The sequence below is a fragment of the Sminthopsis crassicaudata genome, chromosome 3 (genome assembly GCF_048593235.1).
Source record: "Sminthopsis crassicaudata isolate SCR6 chromosome 3, ASM4859323v1, whole genome shotgun sequence".
Classification (NCBI taxonomy): domain Eukaryota; kingdom Metazoa; phylum Chordata; class Mammalia; order Dasyuromorphia; family Dasyuridae; genus Sminthopsis; species Sminthopsis crassicaudata.
Window position 1 is genome coordinate 340,601,100 of NC_133619.1, and position 21,511 is coordinate 340,622,610.

Below are 21,511 nucleotides of genomic sequence, written 5' to 3' on the forward strand. Positions count from 1 at the left end.
TATACATGCGAAATCATAAAAGCCATATTAGCTATTATGTTTAAATTTTAACAATGGACTCTGAAAAGCCAGTATGAGCTTCCTTTAGCACAGTTTCAACCACTTTATCTTTGGACTAGCTGTTCCCCCAGTAGCTGGAATATTCCTCTTTCTTACTTTTGCCTCTTTCAGTTCCCTTCAGTGTTCAAGACTCAATTCAAGCATCATCAACTATAAATCTTTCCCAGTTCTTCAATTGCTAATATCTTGCCCTCAGGGCCATTTTGTTTCTATGTAACATGGATGTAACTTATATGAATGTATATAAATACATATGCACATATATATATATGTTTATTATGTCATGAATATATATATATATATATTGTGTATATTATATGTATTATAACTATAGAAACATACTTATACAATGTAACTTGCGTGAGCATATTGGCTCATAGAAACTATAAGGAGGGAAGGAGAGTGGGGAGGGATTGGAAGACAGACTGACAGAGAGACAGAGACAGAGAAACACACAAAGAGACAGAGAGAGCACACCAGATTCATTCAGAATGTAAGCTCAATTACAGGGCTTTTTTGTTCTTCTTTTTATCCCAGATTTTTCTTAGCACAGTGTAAATACTTTTTGAAAATACTTGTTGATTATGCCTCACCTCCATTCAAAATTGTTTACTTTTAGTGTCCTATTTTCTATATTTCCATATCTATACTTCTTTTCTGTACTTTCAGAACATACAGAATGATTCTGCTCCTACCTAACCAACTTGATTTCCCCCTACTGTCTTATAGCCTCCCGTTACTCTAATCTGGCCATTTTTCTGTGTCCTATGAACATATCTTATTCAGTGGAGTCTCAGTGCTTTCAACCATGCTTAGTCTACCATGAGGACATTTCCTCATCCTCCCCTGAAATCCCACCCACTGAAATCTGACCACTTTTCAAAATTCATCTGAAGTTCTAACTTCTCTATGAAATTTCCTCTGACCACTTAATCTCATCTTAATCTCCCTCTCATCTCAGCTCCAAAAATATTTAGGATCCTGGGATCATAGAAATTGTAGATATAAGAGATTTTAGATTTTAGAAGGTACATAAGTTGGTCGTAGCGAAAACATGGATATGAAGCTCGGACTCATAGGAATGCCATAGTAAGAAGTAGTGTTTTTAATATGAAAGAGATGGAGTCGATGTGGGTAAGTTTAGTAGTAAGATAAGATCCTAGGAATAAAATTGTTGTGATAGAGTTTATGGCAATAATCTAATTCAAGCCCCTTATTCTACAGTTGAGGACACAGAGACCCACCCAGTAAGAGGGAAAGTAATTTGTCCAATATCATACATTTCACAAAATGTACCTGTACTTATTATATATTGTATGGAATTGTTTGCTGGTTAAAGTTTTATATAAATTTTATATTAAAAATAAATGTGACCAAATTCAATTTGTTTTGCCATCATTTACATTTAAATAATGAAGCTTTAATGTATAAAATACTGTAATAATTTTTAATCAGTTCTTCTGAGTCATCATCAAGATTCTTTTTTTATTTTAATTTTTCATTTTTTAAAATAAATTCACTCTGTTATCCTGGTGTTTTTTTCTTGTTGCTTTACATTAAAAAAAAAAAACTCTCTACAAAGGTCAGATTTAGTCAGTCCCCCCACTATTCCTCTTTAAATTACAAACTTTATGAGGATAGGGATTTAGTCTTGTTTAAATATTATTAATTTCCCTATGTCCCCACAGTGTTCTGCACAATCAGTAAACCCTAGTGGTTCCTCATTACAATCATGATCAAATATTATCTTCTATTCATCTTTTAAAGCTTTCAAAATTGGACCCCTTCCTACCATTCCAGATCTTCCATGTTTTCTACAGTTCTAGGTCCTGGCTTCCCTGGCTTTCTTCCAGAGACAGTTCAAATCTCTCCTTCTACAGGGAGGTTTTCCCCAACCTCTCTGCCCAAAGCCTATGCTCACCACAATGTCAGTGCCCTCATTCTGTATTAATTTTATATATATATATATATATATATATATATATATATATGTATATTACTGTTTATATCACTATTTATATTGCAACTAATGTATATATACATAGTTACTTACATGTTTCTCCTAGTAAAACGGGGGCAAGGGCAATTGCTTCCTCTTTCCGGTATTTCTAAGCAAAGTTCCTGGAACATAGTGCTTACTAAATGGTTTTTGACTGACAGACTGAATTTGGTGAATATTTGTTAAAACGAATTGGACACATCTGTTGACCTAAGTCTGGCAATGCAGTTGATCTTCCTCCTGTCAGTACAGTCTGTCCTCCTCCTTCCCTTTATTCTTAAATTCTCCTCATTTTATAGTAGACATCTTTCCATTCTTTCCCTCCACCTATCTCCAGCCAGGGAAATTATGAAGTACTGATACTAAAAAATGAATTGTAATGAGACAGCATCAAGACATTTTTCCTATAATCTTTTTTCTCTTCCTATCCAGTAACTGGTATAAGCAAAGTATTTTAATACATATGTGTTAACTGAGAAGGGATTAGGGAACATTGAGAAATGCATGACCCATAAACAAGTTATCTGGAGAAAAACCAAGGAAGGCAAAAGACTATCTTTCTAGTCTCCAAGCAATGCTCAGATAGTAGCAGCATTAGCTGCTAAAGCAGTCACCTAGGTGATTCGGTGGATAAAGTGCTGGAACTGGAGTCAAGAAGACCTGAGTTCAGATGTGGCCTCAGATACTTACTAGTTGTGTTACCCTGGGTGAGAAACTTAATCCTATTTGCCTAAATCCACCACAGAAGAATCATTCCAGTATCTTTGCCAAGCAAAAAACCCATATAGGATCATGACTAGTTAGACACAACTAAATAACAACAGTAGGAGTAGTAGCTATACACAACTAAACAGAAGAGAGATTGTTTTTATTTCTTGCCTTCAAGTATCTGAGTTTAATATGTCATTACAAAAATACCTTTCCTCTCTTCACAGCTCCCTCCACGGTTCCCATTATGCACCAGGTAAGTGCCACCATGAGGAGCATCACCCTGTCATGGCCACAGCCGGAACAGCCCAATGGCATTATCCTGGACTATGAGATCCGTTATTATGAGAAGGTGAGCCGGATCTGCACTCCTGACATTAGCAGCACTGTGGGCTCAAGACCAGCCACCGTAAGCCTGAAAATAATCAGAAGGGAAAAGGGGAGGGATTGGAGGAGAGTTCCTGAAGGAGGGAAATGGCAGTGACCTAAGGCTCTCTAGAATTATTTCTTGATGCAGGACTGTTTCTATATGGGCAAAAATGAAGTATCCATATGTATATATGGACATTTATATAATATATATGCTTATACATGATCTCTGCACTAGATAATCACTTAAAATATATGTAATATAGGGCAGCTAGGTGGCGCAGTGTATAGAACACCAGCCCTGAAGTCAAGAGGACCTGAGTTAAAATTTGACTTCAGCCACTTAACACTTCCTATCTGTATGACCCTGAGCAAGTCACTTAATCCCAATTGCCTCAGCACAAAAACAAACATATATAATGTTACAGTATTTATTATATATTTACATAATAAACGCTAACAAATATATATTAACATGTATGTATGCATTATACATTCATGTATTTTGTACACTACACACACATATAAAACAAAGGAATATAAGTACTTTCATGTTTTTTCTATAGGCACAGTAAAATATTTATTAGACCATTGATTGTTCTGCTGTCCTTTATTTGTAGATAATTCACTGGGACAGTAGGAAAAGGAATTCAAATATCATTCACTGATCATCATTTGAGAGTTTTCATCTCAAATCATGTACTAAAGTGGAAACTACTGTCTAGTTAAATCACTAGTTTTGATGCTACAAAATAATTTTATTGAGAATATCTGTTGCTGGGTAGCTAGGTGGCGCAGTGGATAGAGCACTGGCCCTGAAGTCAGGAGGACCTGAGTTCAAATCCGACTTCAGACACTTCATACTTCCTAGCTGTGTGACCCGGGGCAAGTCACTTAATCCCAATTGCCTAAGCAAAAAAAAAAAAAAAAAAAAAAAAAAAAAAAAAAAAAGAGAGAGAGAGAATATCTGTTGCTTGCTTGTTAAAGGAGATCATGGCATCAAAAAAGTCAAATGTGCAATATTGCTTGCAAACTTTTTCTTTTTGGTAACTAAAACTGCCCTATAACCAGGAGTGCCAACTCTGAACATACTCCATAGGATGGATCTTATTACATTTTCTATACTAATGGCAAATTATTTGAAAAAAAACAAAACAAAAAAAAAAACACATATGAGAATGATATTACTTAGGAATTATATGACTGCAGTCAAGTCATTCCATTTACTATGGGCTTCATTTTCTTTGCCTCTAAAATGAGGGCCTTGGATTGTTTCTCTAAGGTTCCTTTCAGCTCTGAGATGTCCTCTGATAGCAATGTGAGGCAGAAAGAAAAAGTACTGCATTAGGAAATCAAGACCCAAGGGTCTAGCCCCCTCCTCTTGGTCCCCCACCATCCCATTCCACAACTAACAAGATGTAGGACATTGGACATGTCACTTTACTTCTCTAGATGTTATTTTCCTCATCTATAGAGTAGAGGTAGTTTTATGTTACTATATTGCCCCATAATTATGAGAGGTAAGGGGTGGTTTTACCATGCAATCATTCAAAATCCTAACTCTAAAATCTCTTAAATCTATACTTTTTTGAGAAATTTATGAAAAGATAATATTTTTTGAGATAGTGAGAATTTAGCTATGTCTAGACAGTATGAGCAATGTACAAGGTTAAGTGATTATCTGTTGTTGCCTACAGTACTTTGTAAACTTTAAAGTCCTATATAAATGCTAACTCTTTTTATTATTTTTAAACCACAAACTTCACAAAGGCCAAAAGAGACTTTATATGATTGAAACTTTCCATTTTACCCATCACAGGACTCTGAACACAGCATGTTCCTAATAAATGATTGCTGAATTTTTAAAAATCTGCTGAACTGAGGCTAGAAGCACAATTGATCCAAATCATCCAGGGGATTTGGAGAAGCTAGAATGGAGCTGAATTTGCAATTCTTAAGGGTTGCACATGTGATACAACACTATTGGGGTGGGGAGGAGGTACCTAAAAGGGGGGAATCTTCTTTTTTAGTATATACTAGAGATTTCTTTAGCAGGCAAAAAGTCTTCTGAGTTTACTAGAATGGAATTTAGATTACCTCAGTTATCTGCACAGTTCAAATTTACCAGCAATTTACAAGACATAATTTCAGCATTACCTAATGCACAAATATATAAACAAAACCTTCCTCCTATTTTCCATCTTCCCCCCTGCATTCTCCTACCAAATACAAACAAGCTAAAAAAAAATCCTTCCCTCTTCCCAGTCCTGTAATTAGCTATTTGTTCCTGTGGCCTAAGGATTTGTTCATTTTACCACCAAAATTAACTCACAATATCAAAGCATCAACAATAACTTTAGAAGGATCCAGTTCAATCCCCTCATTTTATATATGAAGAATTGAAACTAAGAGAAGTTAAATGATTTGTCCAGGCTCACACATCTAGTGTGTGATATAGGATTTGAATTTCCCTTTTCCTGAAATCATCTAACACTATTGCCCTCTTCCCTTTATCCATTTATGTGAATTGGTTTATCAGACCAAATTTTGATGGGGGGAGAATGGAAAAAAACAAAAACAAAAACAAAATGGTGCCAATTCTGTGAGTATGGGGAAGAAGGGGACCTGTGGAAGGGAAGGAAGAAAGCAGAATAGCAAGCATAAGGTCAAGAAAGAAGGCAAACTTTGCTTATTGCATTGGAGAAACAGTGGTATTGTAGGAAAGGATGTTGGAGTCAGAAAATTTGGGTTTTTGTATCCCATCTACTTATTATTTGTGTGACCTTAGTCAAACAACTTCCTCTCTATTGCCCTTGGTTTTTTCATCTGTAAAATGGGAAGGTTAAAGAAAATGCTCTTTGAATTCCCTTTCAAGCTTAATTCCCATAATTTTTGCCCAGATCAGCCCATTTACTCCTCTATGCACCATAATCAAGGATGATAAGTTTTTAACTAAAATGATGAAACTTAACACATGTTATCACCTCCTCACTCTCATACTATCCTACCATCCTGATAGAAGTTAAAACTTCCTTCAGGTGCAAGCTGCAATCACTATTAATTCCTGCTACTGAAAGAAGGCTTATTTTCTCTGTTAATGCAACTTCTCCTTCTTGTCTATAATTTATACTAATTACCAACATGGGTATGCAACAGCTCACTGCCTAAGGCAGTTTCTACACCTCAGTGAAGCACATTATTTCTCTAAACTCCAGAGAATAGAGGAGTTTTCTTCAGAGGCAGGAGGATTTCTGTGCCAAGGCACCAGCCTGCTCAGCAGTACTTTGGCAAATGATACTGCAAGTTATGCCTCTGTGTGTCACTATGAAACTTTTTGATTGCATTTTGAAATAAAAATCTTTGGCTACTAAAATCATGAAACTGCTCTGAACCATCCCCAGTGTGGTAAAAGGAAAGTATTATATGGTGAAAATTCTACAGAAAGATATGAAGGGCTATGTAAAAGGATATGTGATAGTAGTATTGTCATTGTTAATATTATTTTGTTATTAAAACAACAATAATAATACTTTGCTCTTTCAAAAGATCCAACATTTTTGTTGTTGTCATTCCCTTCAATGACATAGATCCTTAGTCTTTCACATCTAATCAGACAATCTTTATTACTGATAAAGAATGTATTTACCTGGTGTCCAACTTTCTAATAATGAGCCTTCCTGAGCCAAGTATAACCAGTCTTCGGAGGACAAAAGTCTTTCACTGGCCCATATTGGAATTCTTTGCAGAAGTAGAGCAATCAGTCTGCCAGTATAACAGACAAGAAGCCAAATTCATCTGCCTATTATTTTTCACTTGATCTTCATATTCATCATTATTCTCAATTCTCCCAGTCAACCCAGTGAAAAAAAATTCACTGAGCCTGAAATGAGAAAAACCTGAGTTCGAATCCTACCTCAAATTCTTACTAAATGTATGATCTTGGGCATCTGTAAATGGGAATGATAGCTTTTACCTCCCAGGATTGTTGTGAGAATGAAACGAGATAATATTTACAAATTACTTAGCATACTTCTTGCTACCTAGTAGGTTCTATGTAAATGCTTATTGTTATTGTTATTATTATTTTAATTATTAATTCAATTCACTCATACTCAATGAACATTTATTAAGTATGAGCCAAAGGAATTTTTAACAATGAACACCATACTAGGCACCCAGGAAACACAAAGACAAAAAAAAATTCTTCCCTGTTCAGGAGATTATATTGTATAGGTTTTAACAATACTATGAGTTTTATTAACAATATTGTCATTTTCAATCTCTCCATCTCTTAACAAAGAGGAAGTGAGCATTCCTCTAATACTGAGCATCTTGTCATTGCTTCAAATGGATCATCTGAATTATTGCATCCACTTCATGTGTTCTGAATTGACCTGTAGTCCTAGCTTTAAACGACTGCCTAAAACTCCTGAACTTCAGCTCAGCAAATGCTCATGACTCTAATTTTAATTCCAAAGACAACCTTGAAGGAATAAATCCTATTTGTTTATATGCCTGCCTATCAATAATATACATTTGTACCTTTATGTATTATTTTGTAGCTTTATCTTTTAATAATAGGCATTATCTCATTGAAACCTTATAATAGTATCTTGATTTAGGAAAAGTATCAGACTGGAAAAGGTTTGCTGAAGCATCAGAGAGCTCAGATTCAAAACCTATTTCTGACATTTAATCCAGATGACTTGGAAGGAGGAGGGGGCTATGAGGCCCAATCTGTGGTTAGTTGAATGCAAGTGTTATTATCTGAATTTACGAATTAGGAAACTGATGATTAAGAAGTTGAACTTTTGCTTACTCAGAACCCTAAAGGATAATGAATGATATATCTGTGACTTAAAAGGCAGGTTTTTGATTCTAAATTAAATGTTCTTTCCATTACTTCACATGAGTTCCTTATTAATTATCCCTACTTGAAGTTTCCTTCTATAAAAATAGATTTTTTTATTATTTTAAATTTTATATTGTTATGCTCCTATTGCCATTTTTAATCTGCTAGGCTTCCTTCTCTCTCTGATGCTCTTTTTCTACTCATGCCTTTGTCACCTCTCAGTTTCAATTCCCTTGAACAGAATTAATATGCTCCTCACCTCCCTACAAGCTCATTAATAAAGAAGTCAAATGGTAGCAAGTTAATGACAGTCCCTGTGGCTTCATCCTGTTCATCTCCTTTCCCATTTTAACACATTTTCATTTATCTTCCCCCTTTGTTTACTCTTGTCACACTTTTCCTTCCTTATGTCAGTGCTCATAGGCAAGCTATAGATGGAGAAGCCACATTTGCTTTTGGCTGCTTCAAAGATTAAGCATTTAGAGGTTTAATATATCTTCATAATAATCTCTACTGGTTCTGGCTTTGGGAATTTCAACCCTTTAAATTCTAAGCTCATTTTCCCAATGAAACTCTATATCAGTGCATGATAATGTCTTATGCTTGATAGGTTGGATCAAATGATGAGACTCTAGAGCATGGTATGCTCCTATGTGTTTGTGAAACTAGCCTTGCCAGATATAGCCTTGCCAATCAATTTGCTTTCATTTCCCAAGTCTAATAAGAGAATGAAGCAATATAGTGTAGATAGAGAAAGCTGGATTCAAATCCAGGAGGACCTTTGTTCAAATCCCACCTTTAACATGATATAATTTTAAATAAAAAATTTGCCCTCAGTGCTCTAAGCCTCAGCTTCTTAAATTGTGGTTCACAACCCCATATGGGGTTGAGTAGTCACAGATTTATAATTTTCTCTCAGTAAATGTTTTATTTGTATGCCTATTTTATATACCTATATACCCAGGGACACATAAAAATTTCTAGGGAGGAAACGAGTCAAGAGTGAGAAAAGTTTAAGAAGTTCTTGGAAATTCACTAAAATCTCTTTTGTGAAAAAGGGTTTCTTCATCTGGGAATTCCTATATGAATGAAATCCATCCTATAAATTTGATTGGGTGTAAGCATTGGTCTTTATTCTAAATCCAATACATTTGAAAGAAAGGCAGAATTAATTAAAATTTGTGAGCTAATGTTTTTTGAGTCATGGAGGCATAAGGATTAAGTAGACAGACACTGAACTGAGAATATCTAAGTTCATCTCCCACCTCTCACATGCTAGCTATATGACACTACACAAGTCACTTAAACTCTCAATGCCCTGTGCAATTCTTAGTAGTATAACTTGTAAAGAAAAAGCTGATATTCACTGAAAGGAGGGAGTTTCTTCACCTGGAAACATTACTCTACTACTTGTTTCCACTACCAAAAAAGTCTGGTAATCAATGCAAATTCCATTATGCCAAATGATATTATAAAAAAGATGTCCAAATCTCAAATAATGCTCTAATCACATAAATATTGGGTTCAACAAGAGACTTTCAAAACAAAAGAATCTGTTATTTCAAGTTTGCTTAAATGGGATTTGATCCATATTTTTAAGGCTTTTCTCAATTTAAGGTTTTTCTCAATTTCAGTATATCTGTTGGATTTTCACAAAGAGAGTTTTGATAGGTGCTTGAAAAAAAGTCTTTGTTGCCAATGATGGTAAAGGGAGAATCATATGCTAAGAATTAAAATTAGAAAATGTATCAGAGTCACCATGTCCTACCTATTACATAGTGAATATAGCCTTTCTGACTTATAGTTATCTAATCTCTTCTTGAATATGCTCAATGAACATCCTACTTCTGCCTGGACCAACTTATTCTACCTTTGGGCAATTCTGGATAGTCAGAAAGTCCATCCAAGTAAGTCCAAATTAACCTCTTTGCAAATTCTACTATTATTTTAGTGTGAATAACATAAAGAATAAAGCCAATTCCTTCTTCAACAAAACAGTCCTTCAAATATTTGAAGACAGTAATTCCTTATATTTTTTTCCTTTTTCCTAGTGAAACACCTTTAATTCATTTAGCTACTCTTCTTAGGACATGATTTTCATGGTCCTTACAATCTTAGTCCTTACATATTCTCTGGTTTACTAATGTATCCCTTTTAATAAAATACCTAGGAATTAAACAATATATTCAAGAATCCCAAATAAAATAGAGAGGGATATTTAAATCACTTATAATCTAAGAATATAGACTTGTGATATAAGTATAATGGAGACCTCATAATTTTATTAAACTTAATATTTCAAAATAGCTATATCATAGTGTTAATTTATATTAAGTTCACCATCCTAAAATCCTAGGCTTTTTACTAAAGTGTTGGGATCAAGTCAGACTTCCTTGATCCTCTAATTCTGTAATTAATAAATATTAGAACCTAAATCCCAGGCTTAATGTTTATTTCCTAGTGAATTTTATTTTATTGGCGTTAGCCCAGGGATCCAACCTTACTTATTGAGATCATTTTTGATCTTGATTCTGTAATCTCTAGTATTAGCTTTTCTGCCTGCATGTATCTGTTCTTCTACATATGTATTACCTGCTAAGTTACTCATTAAAATGTTAAGCAGAAAAAAAGTAAGAGCCCCCCCCCAAAAAAAAAAAATAAGACCTCCATTGTGATGAACAAACCTTCCTCAAGAAGTTGCTTGGCTAAGATGTCTTCATAAATTAAAAAAATAAAAACTATTGAAATCTTGCTAGGTGCATGGTGCTATGCACCATGGAAAGGAAAAGGATTGAGGATACAAAAGAAGGATAAATGATGAAAAATATAAATGATGGCCCCTGTACACTAGAGGCTTCTAATCTACTTAGGAAGAAAAGATATATACATCAAGCAATTAGAGAGCAAGATAGTTTATGCCATGGTACTAAATTGTGCAGTGCAGACAATTAGCTCAAAAAGATAGTGTCTAATAAGGTGCTGGTTTTATAGCACAGCTAATAAGCATGAAAGGAGCTAGAGAAGAAGAGCTTGTTTTGAACCAGAATAATAAAAGGAGGATTTATAGAAGAGGTAAGGACTTGAGCTGGGATCTGAGGGACTGATGGATTTGACTGCATGGAAATATATATATATATATATATATATATATATGTACTTTTCGAGGGATAGGGAATAATGTCATTAAGCAAAAATACTAACCAAATACAATCAACACTTAAGGGTCCACTATGTGCCAGGCTCTGAGAATATAGAGTATAAAGATGAAACAATCCCCAACTTCAAGGACATTACATTGTATTTCCTCTATTGGAAGTAAAGTCCAGAGGAGAAGTTCTAAGGTGTAATAGGTAAAAAGGAGAAAGGGAATCGTAAGGAGACATGTGGAGAATTCATGTTATAGAAGAGTATAGAGATAAGAGAAATCAGATAATAAAGTGTTTTGAATATTAAAGATAAGGATTTGGAGCTAATCTATCAGATTGGAAGCTGTTTGTCAAATTTTTATTAGAATAATATAATGAAAGCATTGTGGGGAAAATGTTCTGGTATGTTCTGGTAGTCTCTTCCCCTTCCTCTCCACTTTGAACAGTGTTAAGAATTTCACCATGTGCAAATATTAATTTAACTTCTGGTATACATAATATGAAATCTTGTGTCCAACAATGTGTAATCTGATATACTACTGGAGCCACTGAATTATATCTATATTGACATTCTTTTTATAAATGGAACTTATGAATTATATCTATATTGACATTCTTTTTATAAATGGAACTTAAAGACACATAGAAGGTTTAGGTATCATAAAGGAAGATCACATGCCCTACTAATAGCAGCAAACAAAAGAAAAAAAAATTGGTGGTCAGGAGTATATCTGCCAGAGAAATAATTCATCCATAAAAATGTCCAAATGTCCATCTGGATAGGGAGGGAATGTAGGAGTGGTCATATAATTCAAGAAGATAAGTATCTGCTTAAAGGAAAGGGATAGCATAGTGACCTGAAGGGTTACCAGAAGAATTCAGTATTCAGTCCAAGAATCATACATGTACAAAAGCATGAGGGAGAGATTGGAAAAGTTAGAGAAATAGGATAGGGAATAAAGAAATGGGTACATGAATCAAGTGACAGAATATTTTCAGTCTTTATGGCAAAGTTTGGAGAGAGAGAAAGGGAGGGAGAGAGGAAAGAAGAGAGGGATGGAGGAATAAAGAGAGATAGAAAGGGAGGGAGATGAGAGGAAGAGAAGGGGGCAGAAGGGAGGGAAAGAGAGGGAAGGAGATGAGTAAAATGATTAAAAGAAGTATTAAGGATCAAGTTGAAGTTTGTTGAAATTTATTTGTTGTAATATTGACAGTTAGCTTTTATATAGTACTATAAGGTTTGCAAAGCACTTTAGAGTATCTCATTTGATTTAGTGTAGGTAAAAGCATTTTTTAAAAACTAAAATCACCAAATGAGAATTAAATACTCATGCAAATGATAGTTTGACATGCTCTCAATTCTACCCAATAAGAAAAAATACATATTACATATGATATATATATGTATATATATGTATATACACACACACACATATATATATGCGCACACATGTGTTTGTATCATGGTATACTTGATAAATCAAATCAGGACAGAGTTCAAGTTCCACATATTGGCTATGTGATCCTGGGCAAGTCATTTAAATTCCCAGTATTCTTAGGAAAATCTTTAAAAGTGTTGGCTGACGAATTGTTCTGGAGGGTTTTCTTACCAGAAAGCTTCTATACCATTGTAATTATAGGTCTACACCAAAAAGGAAACCTAAATTAAAATAAAATCAAAATATCTTTGGAAAGCAGTAGAGATTCATTCCAGATATGTGTCCTTTCTCTTTGAATAGATCTGATCATCTTTATGAGTGACAAGTCACTTGATTTCTCAATGCACTGGGCAGGTCTCTAAAATGTTATGTATCGAGATGGGAAAGTGCTGACTTCCATTAGTAAAGGAAATTTCCTTACCAGCATTTCCCTACACCATTGAAAAAACAGGTCTCATACCCATCTCTGCTCTACAATTTATCACATCCCAGGGATGACAAAATTGTTATCTTACCCTATGTGTTACAGAGGAAAACAATCTGATGGAAGTGTTGGTGGGTGGATACATTTCTTGCCTCTCTGTAAGACCAATAAACATTTTTCTTCCCCTCTTTATTATGAAGGAACAGAATGAGTACAACTCTTCAATGGCAAAAAGTCAGACCAATACGGCTCGGATTGACGGGCTTCGTCCAGGCATGGTTTATGTGGTTCAAGTGCGAGCTCGAACAGTCGCTGGTTATGGCAAATACAGTGGGAAAATGTGCTTCCAGACACTAACAGATGGTGAGTAGGGTGTTTGGCCAGTGGAAGAAGAGGGTGGGAAGAAAATGCAGAAGAGGACAGAGAGAAATTGCACTGGCTGCTAAAATGTCAACCTATAATTGGTTTTAAGTTAAATTTTCTCTTCAGAGTCCATTTCCCAATAGGACAACTTGGAGAGGACCTAGTGGTATGCGGGCATATTTGATTAATCACCAGCTGGAATAGGAATCTGTTTTCAATCTTTTAGTTATGTTTCCCCTCCCTTCTACTTCATCCCCAGAATCTAATTGAATTTGGGTTTGAAACCTCTTTCCACATGGTGAACATATGGGAATCTGTTTACTTGTATATAAAACTGACCTGAACATTCCTGCTATCTAATAAAGCAGAGATCAAATAAGCGACACTTAGAGTAGTGACTTTTGAGCAAATGTAAACCTAATCCTAAATCTTCAAATCACTCTTCATTTATCAGGTACCACTATGACTCCAGAGTCAAGAGACTTTGGTTCAAAATCTGACTCTACCTATATGTGATTGGCCAAATCATTTAATATATCTGGGATTCATTTATCTTATCTATAAAAATGATTTCTTAGGTCCTTCTTAGATCTAGAGCTACAATTCTATTATCCATCTCTTCATTATGGTTCTAATAATAACAACAACAGCAGGAGCAATAGCATATATATAGTACTTTAAGGTTTGCAAAATGCTTTACCAATATGAGTTCATTTTATCCACCCAATAACTTTTTTCAACAGTATTTTATTTTTCTAAATACATGTAAAAGATAGTTTTCAGTATTCATTTTTAAAAACTTTGTGTTCAAATTTTTCTCCCTCCCTCTCTTACCTCCTCAATCTCATGTAGGTTAAATATGAGCTATCCTTTTAAATATATTTCCATATATGTCATGCTGTGCAAAAAAAAAAAATCAGATCAAAAGAAAAAAAAAAACACGGGAAAGAAAAAACAAGTAAACAATTACAAAAGTGAAAACACTATGTTTCATTCCACATTAGGTCTCTATAGTTCTCTCTCTGGATGTAGAAGGCAGTTTCCATCTATTGGATTGACTTGAATCACCACATTGTTGAAAAGAGCCAAGTCCATCACAAAATCTTGTTGTTACTGTCACACAATAATTTTTGAAAGAGAGTACAAGTATTATTCCCATTTTACAGTCAGTGGAACTAAGGTAGGCAGAGATTATTTGACTTGTCAAGAGTCACATAGCTAGCAAATATTTGAGGTCAGATTTCAACTCAAATCTTCTTAAAGTCAAGTATAGTGCTCTATCAACTATGTATCTTTACTTGTCTAAATCTAGAACTTTTTAAAGTATTCCCAAGTTCTCAGGAAGGAACAGGCTAACTTGGCTCCCTAATGATCTATGAGGTGTGACACCGAGTACAAATCCAACCTCATCTACTTAATAGTTCTAATATCTCAGGCAAGCAATTTCACCAGTCTGTCTGAGATTCCTATTCTGTTCAAAAATTGGACTAGTAACAACCAGCACCTAATTCCTAGGATTGCTATTAGGATAAAATGAGGTAATATTTGTAAATTGCTTGTAAACTTTAAATATATATGTATATATTTAATATTATATATAATATGTCATGCTGCATATATTTAATAGTATAAATAATATATAATGCCACATAAATAATAGCTATTATAATTTTACTCCTCAATAACCCCACAGTTTAGTTCAAAGAACTCTACTATGAAATATGCACCATTTTCTATTGAAAGTATTCCCAATTCTAACAATGAGGCTTCTAAACAGGAGGAAAAAAAAAGTCTCACCTTGCTTTTTCTCAATCTAGTACTTTCTTCCTTTTGATTTGTAAGTGTTCTCATTAATAATTCTTAAAGTCTTATTTCCCTAGTTGGTGTTTTCTTTCTTTGTAGCTTTGCCAATGGTTATTTTGTGTGTTCAGATGCCTTTTCCTTAAGTAGAGGCTTAGCAGAGTCTTCCTTTGAGGTATTCAAATTAATCAACTGAGATCCAATCAGCCTTATTCCTTAAGCATTTTAGCTTTTATAGGAAGCAGAAAAGAAAGCCAAGGCAGGATATTGATCTTGAACTCTTATCTAACATTTTTTTAAAGGTATATTTTAGGTGAATACTATTTCCATTTAGAAAAAAGGGAAAGGCTAGAGAACTGAAATAGGATAATGTATTAAGGAGCCTTCCTGATGCTAAAAGTTCCAGTCCCTTCTCTCCCAGAATTTTTAAGCCTTTACATACGCATTGGCTTCATGGAATTACCCAGTCATCAAGGTGAAAGATATGACCCTGAGAGACCCTGAGAACTATTTCCTACTAGATTAAAAAATAAAAAAGTAACATATTCTCTCAAGAAGGCTATTCTTCTTCAAGTTGACAGATAAGTTGAATAAAGTCAATAGGGAGAAAAATGAAAAATGGTTAAATTGGAGATATTATTCTTAGTTATACTAAACCATTTCTTTCTGAACTTCTTGTCAATTGATTATATTACTCAGGCTTGATCCTTCTCATTGCTATATATTAAGCAATGGAATAAATCTTCTGCCCCCTCCCCCCCTTCTTTAATCATTTCAGTACCTGGACTACAGTCTTCTTCTCTACTCCCAAATCTAACCCCATCCTCAGAGACTTCAGAATTCAGATATATGACTCTTCTATCTTTCTGATCTCTCAATTCTTCAACTTCCTCAACTATATAAACATTGCTTATATCTAAATCTTAGCTACCCAGAGGAATGCTTACCTTCAGACCTCAGTATCACCCCAAATTGTTTCTAGGTCCAAGAATTTGAACTCTGAAATTCCCCTCTGTATCCTAACCCCTGATTCTCTAACCCTCTTCTCTTGGTTCTGCCCTTTTTCTGCTTTGTAACTTATTCCCCATTATCTCTTGTGTTGGTAGTTCATTAATCTTGTTATGGTTTTCATTCCCTCCCTTTATAACTGATTTGAAAGATTCATTTTAACAGCATTTATTTTTGTTTGCCATATCACAATGTTTTCTCATAATCACTCCAACATATCTTTCCACAAAAATGCCATTCCATCATTTGTCTCTATGATTTCATAAAGGTCCACCCCTTATTCCTAAAATGTTCTCCCTCATCTTTCCCACCTGAAGACCCAAGCTCCACCTAAAGGTTAGTTGAAAGACTATGTTCTATAAGAGGCCTTTCCTGATTGTCCCAGATGTTTCTGCTCGTCTAATTTAGTTTAGAGTTAGAAGAAACTGAAGACATCATCTAGTCCAATGTAATTATTCTGTAGATAAAATTTAGGTTTAGTGACCTGCCTAGGATCACCCAGTTAGTGTCATAAATAATGTTCCTTTTACATAGACAATTAGCTCTGGATTAGGGAACTCCAAAATGGGGAAATTCCTCTTCCAATGCTGCAGATCAGCACTTTTTTGGGGATTTACATTCTTAGAGAAGACAAAATCTGGGATCTAAACAGTTGCCTAGAGCATTGCCTAAGGTCAAACAGGCATTATGTGTCAGAAGCAGGATTTCTGATTTTGAGGGCAGTTATCTATCTATGTACTTTATCCATGTACTTTCAATTAGATTTTAAATTGCTCATGAGAAGGAGCTGGGTTGTTTTGCATCCTTGAACATAGTAAGCACTTTAAAAATGTATGTTGACAAAAAGTTAATTAAAATTTTAAATTAAAAAAATATACATATTGAATTGCACCAACTACTGAGGTTTACATGGATCATCTTAAATTATATTCACATTGATGTAAAACTAGACTTGCCTGACTAAAGTAAATTTAAATGTTGATGCAATTGTCCATGTAATTAAAGTTGTGGGGGGGAGTGTTGGGAGGGGGAGGGATTAACATAAGGAATGGCAATGTGGCTTAATGATGCTAGCACTGAACTTGAAGTTGAAAAGAGATGGGTTCAAATCTCACCTTTAAAATCTATTACTTGTATGACTGAACAAGTGAGCCACAGATGCAGAACTAATAAATGAAAATAATCCTTGTAAAAATACTTCTCAGGTTAATTGTGGGGAAAATACTTTAGAAGCCTAAGAGTTATATAGAGAAAGGGACTAAACCTGGTATTTTATTGGGTAGAGAATTCCCTCTACAAATTCAGATTACCTCCTCTGCAGATGGAAAGTTGCCTAGAGCATGAATAGGTTCTAAAATCTACTCGGAATCACAGAATCAGTATATATTACCCACATTTAACCCAGGTGTTCCTGAAATTAAGAACAATTGTATCTATGATTCAACATGCCCTATGTAAGATAGCACAATATAGTGGACAGAACATTGGGATAGGTGTCAAATGGTCAGTTTCAAGTCCCAACTCATAACATAGATTAAAGCCATAATAATACATTTGATTTTTTTTTCAATACACAATCACATGGTCTTGAACTTTTATCATTTATCTCATTTGACCAAAGCCTTTATTTATAAAAGGATTAGACTAGAAAATTTCTAATTCCTTTCTTGTTTCAATATTCTATGGTTCTACTTTCAAACTTACAAACAAAAACTAACAACAATAACCAAAACAAACAAACAAACCTTTGATACCTGCTCTCACTGAACAAGAATTATAATGTGAAAAGGCTAGGAAGTTCAGGCCCCAGCAGGCCTCAGCTTCTATGAGTCTGACTAGATGACTGATGAAACTCTAATTAGTGGCTTTTCAAGTGGAATTCCAGATAGTAATCCACCGTGTGTAAAACACTGTTCTGAAACTGGGTATACAATGACCAAAATTAATCAATTCTTCAGGTCAAGGAACATTAAAACGTGGACCCTAGTAAATAAAAACAATATGATTTAAGAAAGAGAGACATACTGATAACTGTTCGAGATGAGGGAATATTTCAGAGCACCTAAGCTAAAACTAAAAGAAAACTTAGTATTTAAAGATGTAGACTTGAACTTGGAATGTATTCCTGGAAGTGGGAGGGAGATACAATCTGAGTGAAGGAAGAAACAGGACATAGAAAGAAAAGTTTGAGAAACAGCAAATATTACAGATTGATTGGAAGGTCACATGTGAGAAGAAAAGTTAGGTGAAATGATTTTAGAAAGGCAAGTGGTCCTAGATCATTCAAGACTTTTGATGTCAATCTGAGGAGTCTATTTTCCTAAGAAAGACAATAGAATTTTGAGTAGAAAATTGATGTGGCTAGAACTGTCCTTTAAAAAAATGATTTTGACTTCACAAAATGCTAGGTTGAGGTCTTTTCAGAAAACATTTGCTTTATAAAAATGTACAATTCATCTTTGGCCAAGGAAAGTCAATGTTTATTGGATGTATATCCCCATATTGGTAGTGGGGACTGCTGGTAAGTATAGTTTTCCCAGCTGGAAAGAGAGATTAGTATGCTGGTATGGGTCGACAAATGGATTAAAGATTTCTCATGGCACTTTCTCTCCTAGATGATTACAAGTCAGAACTAAGGGAACAGCTGCCACTGATTGCTGGTTCTGCCGCTGCTGGAGTGGTTTTCATCGTATCATTGGTGGCCATTTCTATCGTTTGTAGCAGGTATATGGCTTTCTTTTTGTTGCTTTTTTCTTTTTCATTTTTCCCCCAGACATACCTCCAGAAATGATACTGTGGGATTAGGTCTGAGCAAGGCACCTTTCTTGAGTTTCAGTTTCTTCATCTGGACGGTACCAGTCCTAGAATCAGGAAGACAAGTTTAAATTCAATCTCAGACTTTTAGCTGTGTGACCTTAACTCTTTGCCTAAAAAACCCCAAATGTGGTCATGAAGAGTTGGACATAACTGAAAATGACTAAGCACTTTATAAATAATATCTCATTTGATCCTCACAGCAGTACCGAGAAGTAGGTGCTATTATTATCCCCAGTTTACATTTGAGGAGACAGATTAGGTGCTTTGTCCAGGATCCCATAGAGGATCCCATCTGAGGCCATCTTGGAACTCAGGTCTTCCGTCACAATGATATATCCACTTTGCCACCTTGCTGCCTCTGGATAATATTCAAGAATTTAACAGTGAGCATATGAAGGGAGAAGCATGCTCGATTTATTAAGGTAGAGTCAAGCAGACTTGAGTTCAAATATGGTCTTAGACACTAGCTGGTAGTATGATTCTGAACCAGTTACTTAATCTTTGTTTTCTTCAGTTTCCTAATAATAAAACATACCTCCCAAGGTTGTTATGAGGATTAAATAAGTTGCTAATTGTAAAGCAATTAATAGTGTCTGGCATATAGTGAGTACTATAAAAATATTAGCTATCAAGATCATCATCATCATTATATTAACTATTCTAATTTATCAAAAAGAATCTAGAAAATTAGGGAAATACTATAGACATAGATTTTAGCAAGACATTTAGCAAAATATTTCATGACAATCTTGTGGTCAAGATAAGTATTTTATTTTATTGAATTATTTTCCCAGTTTCTTATTAAACAATTTTTAACATTCATTTAAAAAATTTTAAATTCCAAATTTTCTCTTCCCTTCCATACTCTTACCCCTCTCAGAGATAGTTAGAAATATAGGTTATATGTGATAATTATGCAAAACATAGTTTCATATTATCATGTTGTAAAAGAAAACATATACATATGTACTATATGAGGTTTTAGAAAAAAACCTCATATAGTAGTAATAAATAAAAATTAAGACCTAAATGTTCTATTTAGTTAATATAGGATTAATATAGGATTAATAATGTAAGATGATCACTGAAATACTTAATGCAATCTTGGGTATTTTAATAGAAATGTAATGTCCAAAACAAAAGACTGTTCTTAATATACTTTAACCTACTCAATCTGCATCAGCAAAATTAGGTTTAATTTTTAGCATCACATGTTAAAATGGACATTGAAAAACAAAAATAGAAATAGATGAAGGTTTCCAGAATAGGAGAAGGCTCTGAAATCATGTCACAGGAAGGATACTTAAAGGAAAGAGTTAGCATTTAAACTATAAAACAATTTAGTCTCATTAGATAACAGTAACCATTCTTAAAAACATAAAGATATGATCTAGAAGAGGTATTTGCTATGGTTGTAAAGTAGTCAAGTTGAAGGAGCTTTGGCCTTAAAATCACAACTGAGTGAAAGTACTAATTTTGTCAATTATTACTTGTTTGATCTTGGAAATGCTGTCTCATCTGAGACAGAAGAAAACATTTGCCCAATTTTCTTATCTCTAAAAAGGAGATAATATTTTGTATTGCCTTCATTTCAGGGTGGTTCTGAGGACATACTGCAAACTGAAAAGTTCTATATTAATGTGAGTTGTTATTATATCGTACTTGACCCCAGAAAACAGAACTATCATGAGTATACAGAAATTAAAATAAGGTATTTTTAGTCCCTTCCTCCCCAAGTAAGATTTTTTAAAGCTGTCCAGGATTGGATGGGGCTGCCTTATGAAGGAATGAAATCTGCATCATTGGAAGTATTCAACAGAAATCTCTATCAAAGATTAAGAGGTTGCTGAAAGAATTCCTGTAAGGAAGACTGAATTTGTGATTGTTATTAGTCTTTTGTTCTTGAAGAGGACCTATGATATCACCAGGGTGAAACTAGAGACCACTAAAGACCCTTAAATCTTTTTATCAAGATTCTATCTTGACACAATTTCATTTTAACCAATAATTTTGACAGCTTTCCCTACTAAATATGGTGGATTTTTTTTTTTTTTTTTGAGCTGCCAGCATGTAACATTATTTCACCAGTTTTCGTTTCACACCCTGTCTTTCTTAATTATATCTTATGGTTCAGGTGCTAATGAAAACAAAAAAGGCTATGGGGCAGGTAACAGAGGGAATAAAAGGAGAAACAAAGATATAAATGGGACTGACCCTGAAATCATTAAAAGTTTTTATTACCATTTTTATCATCTTTATCCTCATGCTGCACAAATATTGCTAGGCTAAACACCCCAGTCTCCATAGCCAAGGGCAATTCCTTAATGCAAAGCTAGTGACCTGCTAGGTGCCCTTGCTGTTTTTTTCAGGGCATGGCTGTGATCGATAGACAGCCCCAGAGAAGTGTTTTGTCAAATCTCCAAGCCGGATTTCATTCTAGGTCAAGGCCTCTGTTGATCTTTGAGAAACTGTTACATACCCTGGGCTTTTTTTTTTTTTTTTTTTTTTTTTGCTTGAATGAGTGAC

General features: G+C 34.5%; 1 protein-coding gene across 1 annotated transcript in view; it reads left to right on the top strand.

Annotated features, from left to right (window-relative positions):
• Positions 1 to 21,511, top strand: part of EPHB1 (EPH receptor B1) — a 430,280-nt gene that overhangs the window by 302,282 nt on the left and 106,487 nt on the right. The window contains 3 exon segments of the mRNA XM_074302116.1: positions 2,995 to 3,176; positions 13,198 to 13,360; positions 18,784 to 18,892. Coding sequence (XP_074158217.1) covers positions 2,995 to 3,176; positions 13,198 to 13,360; positions 18,784 to 18,892 — 454 coding nt within the window.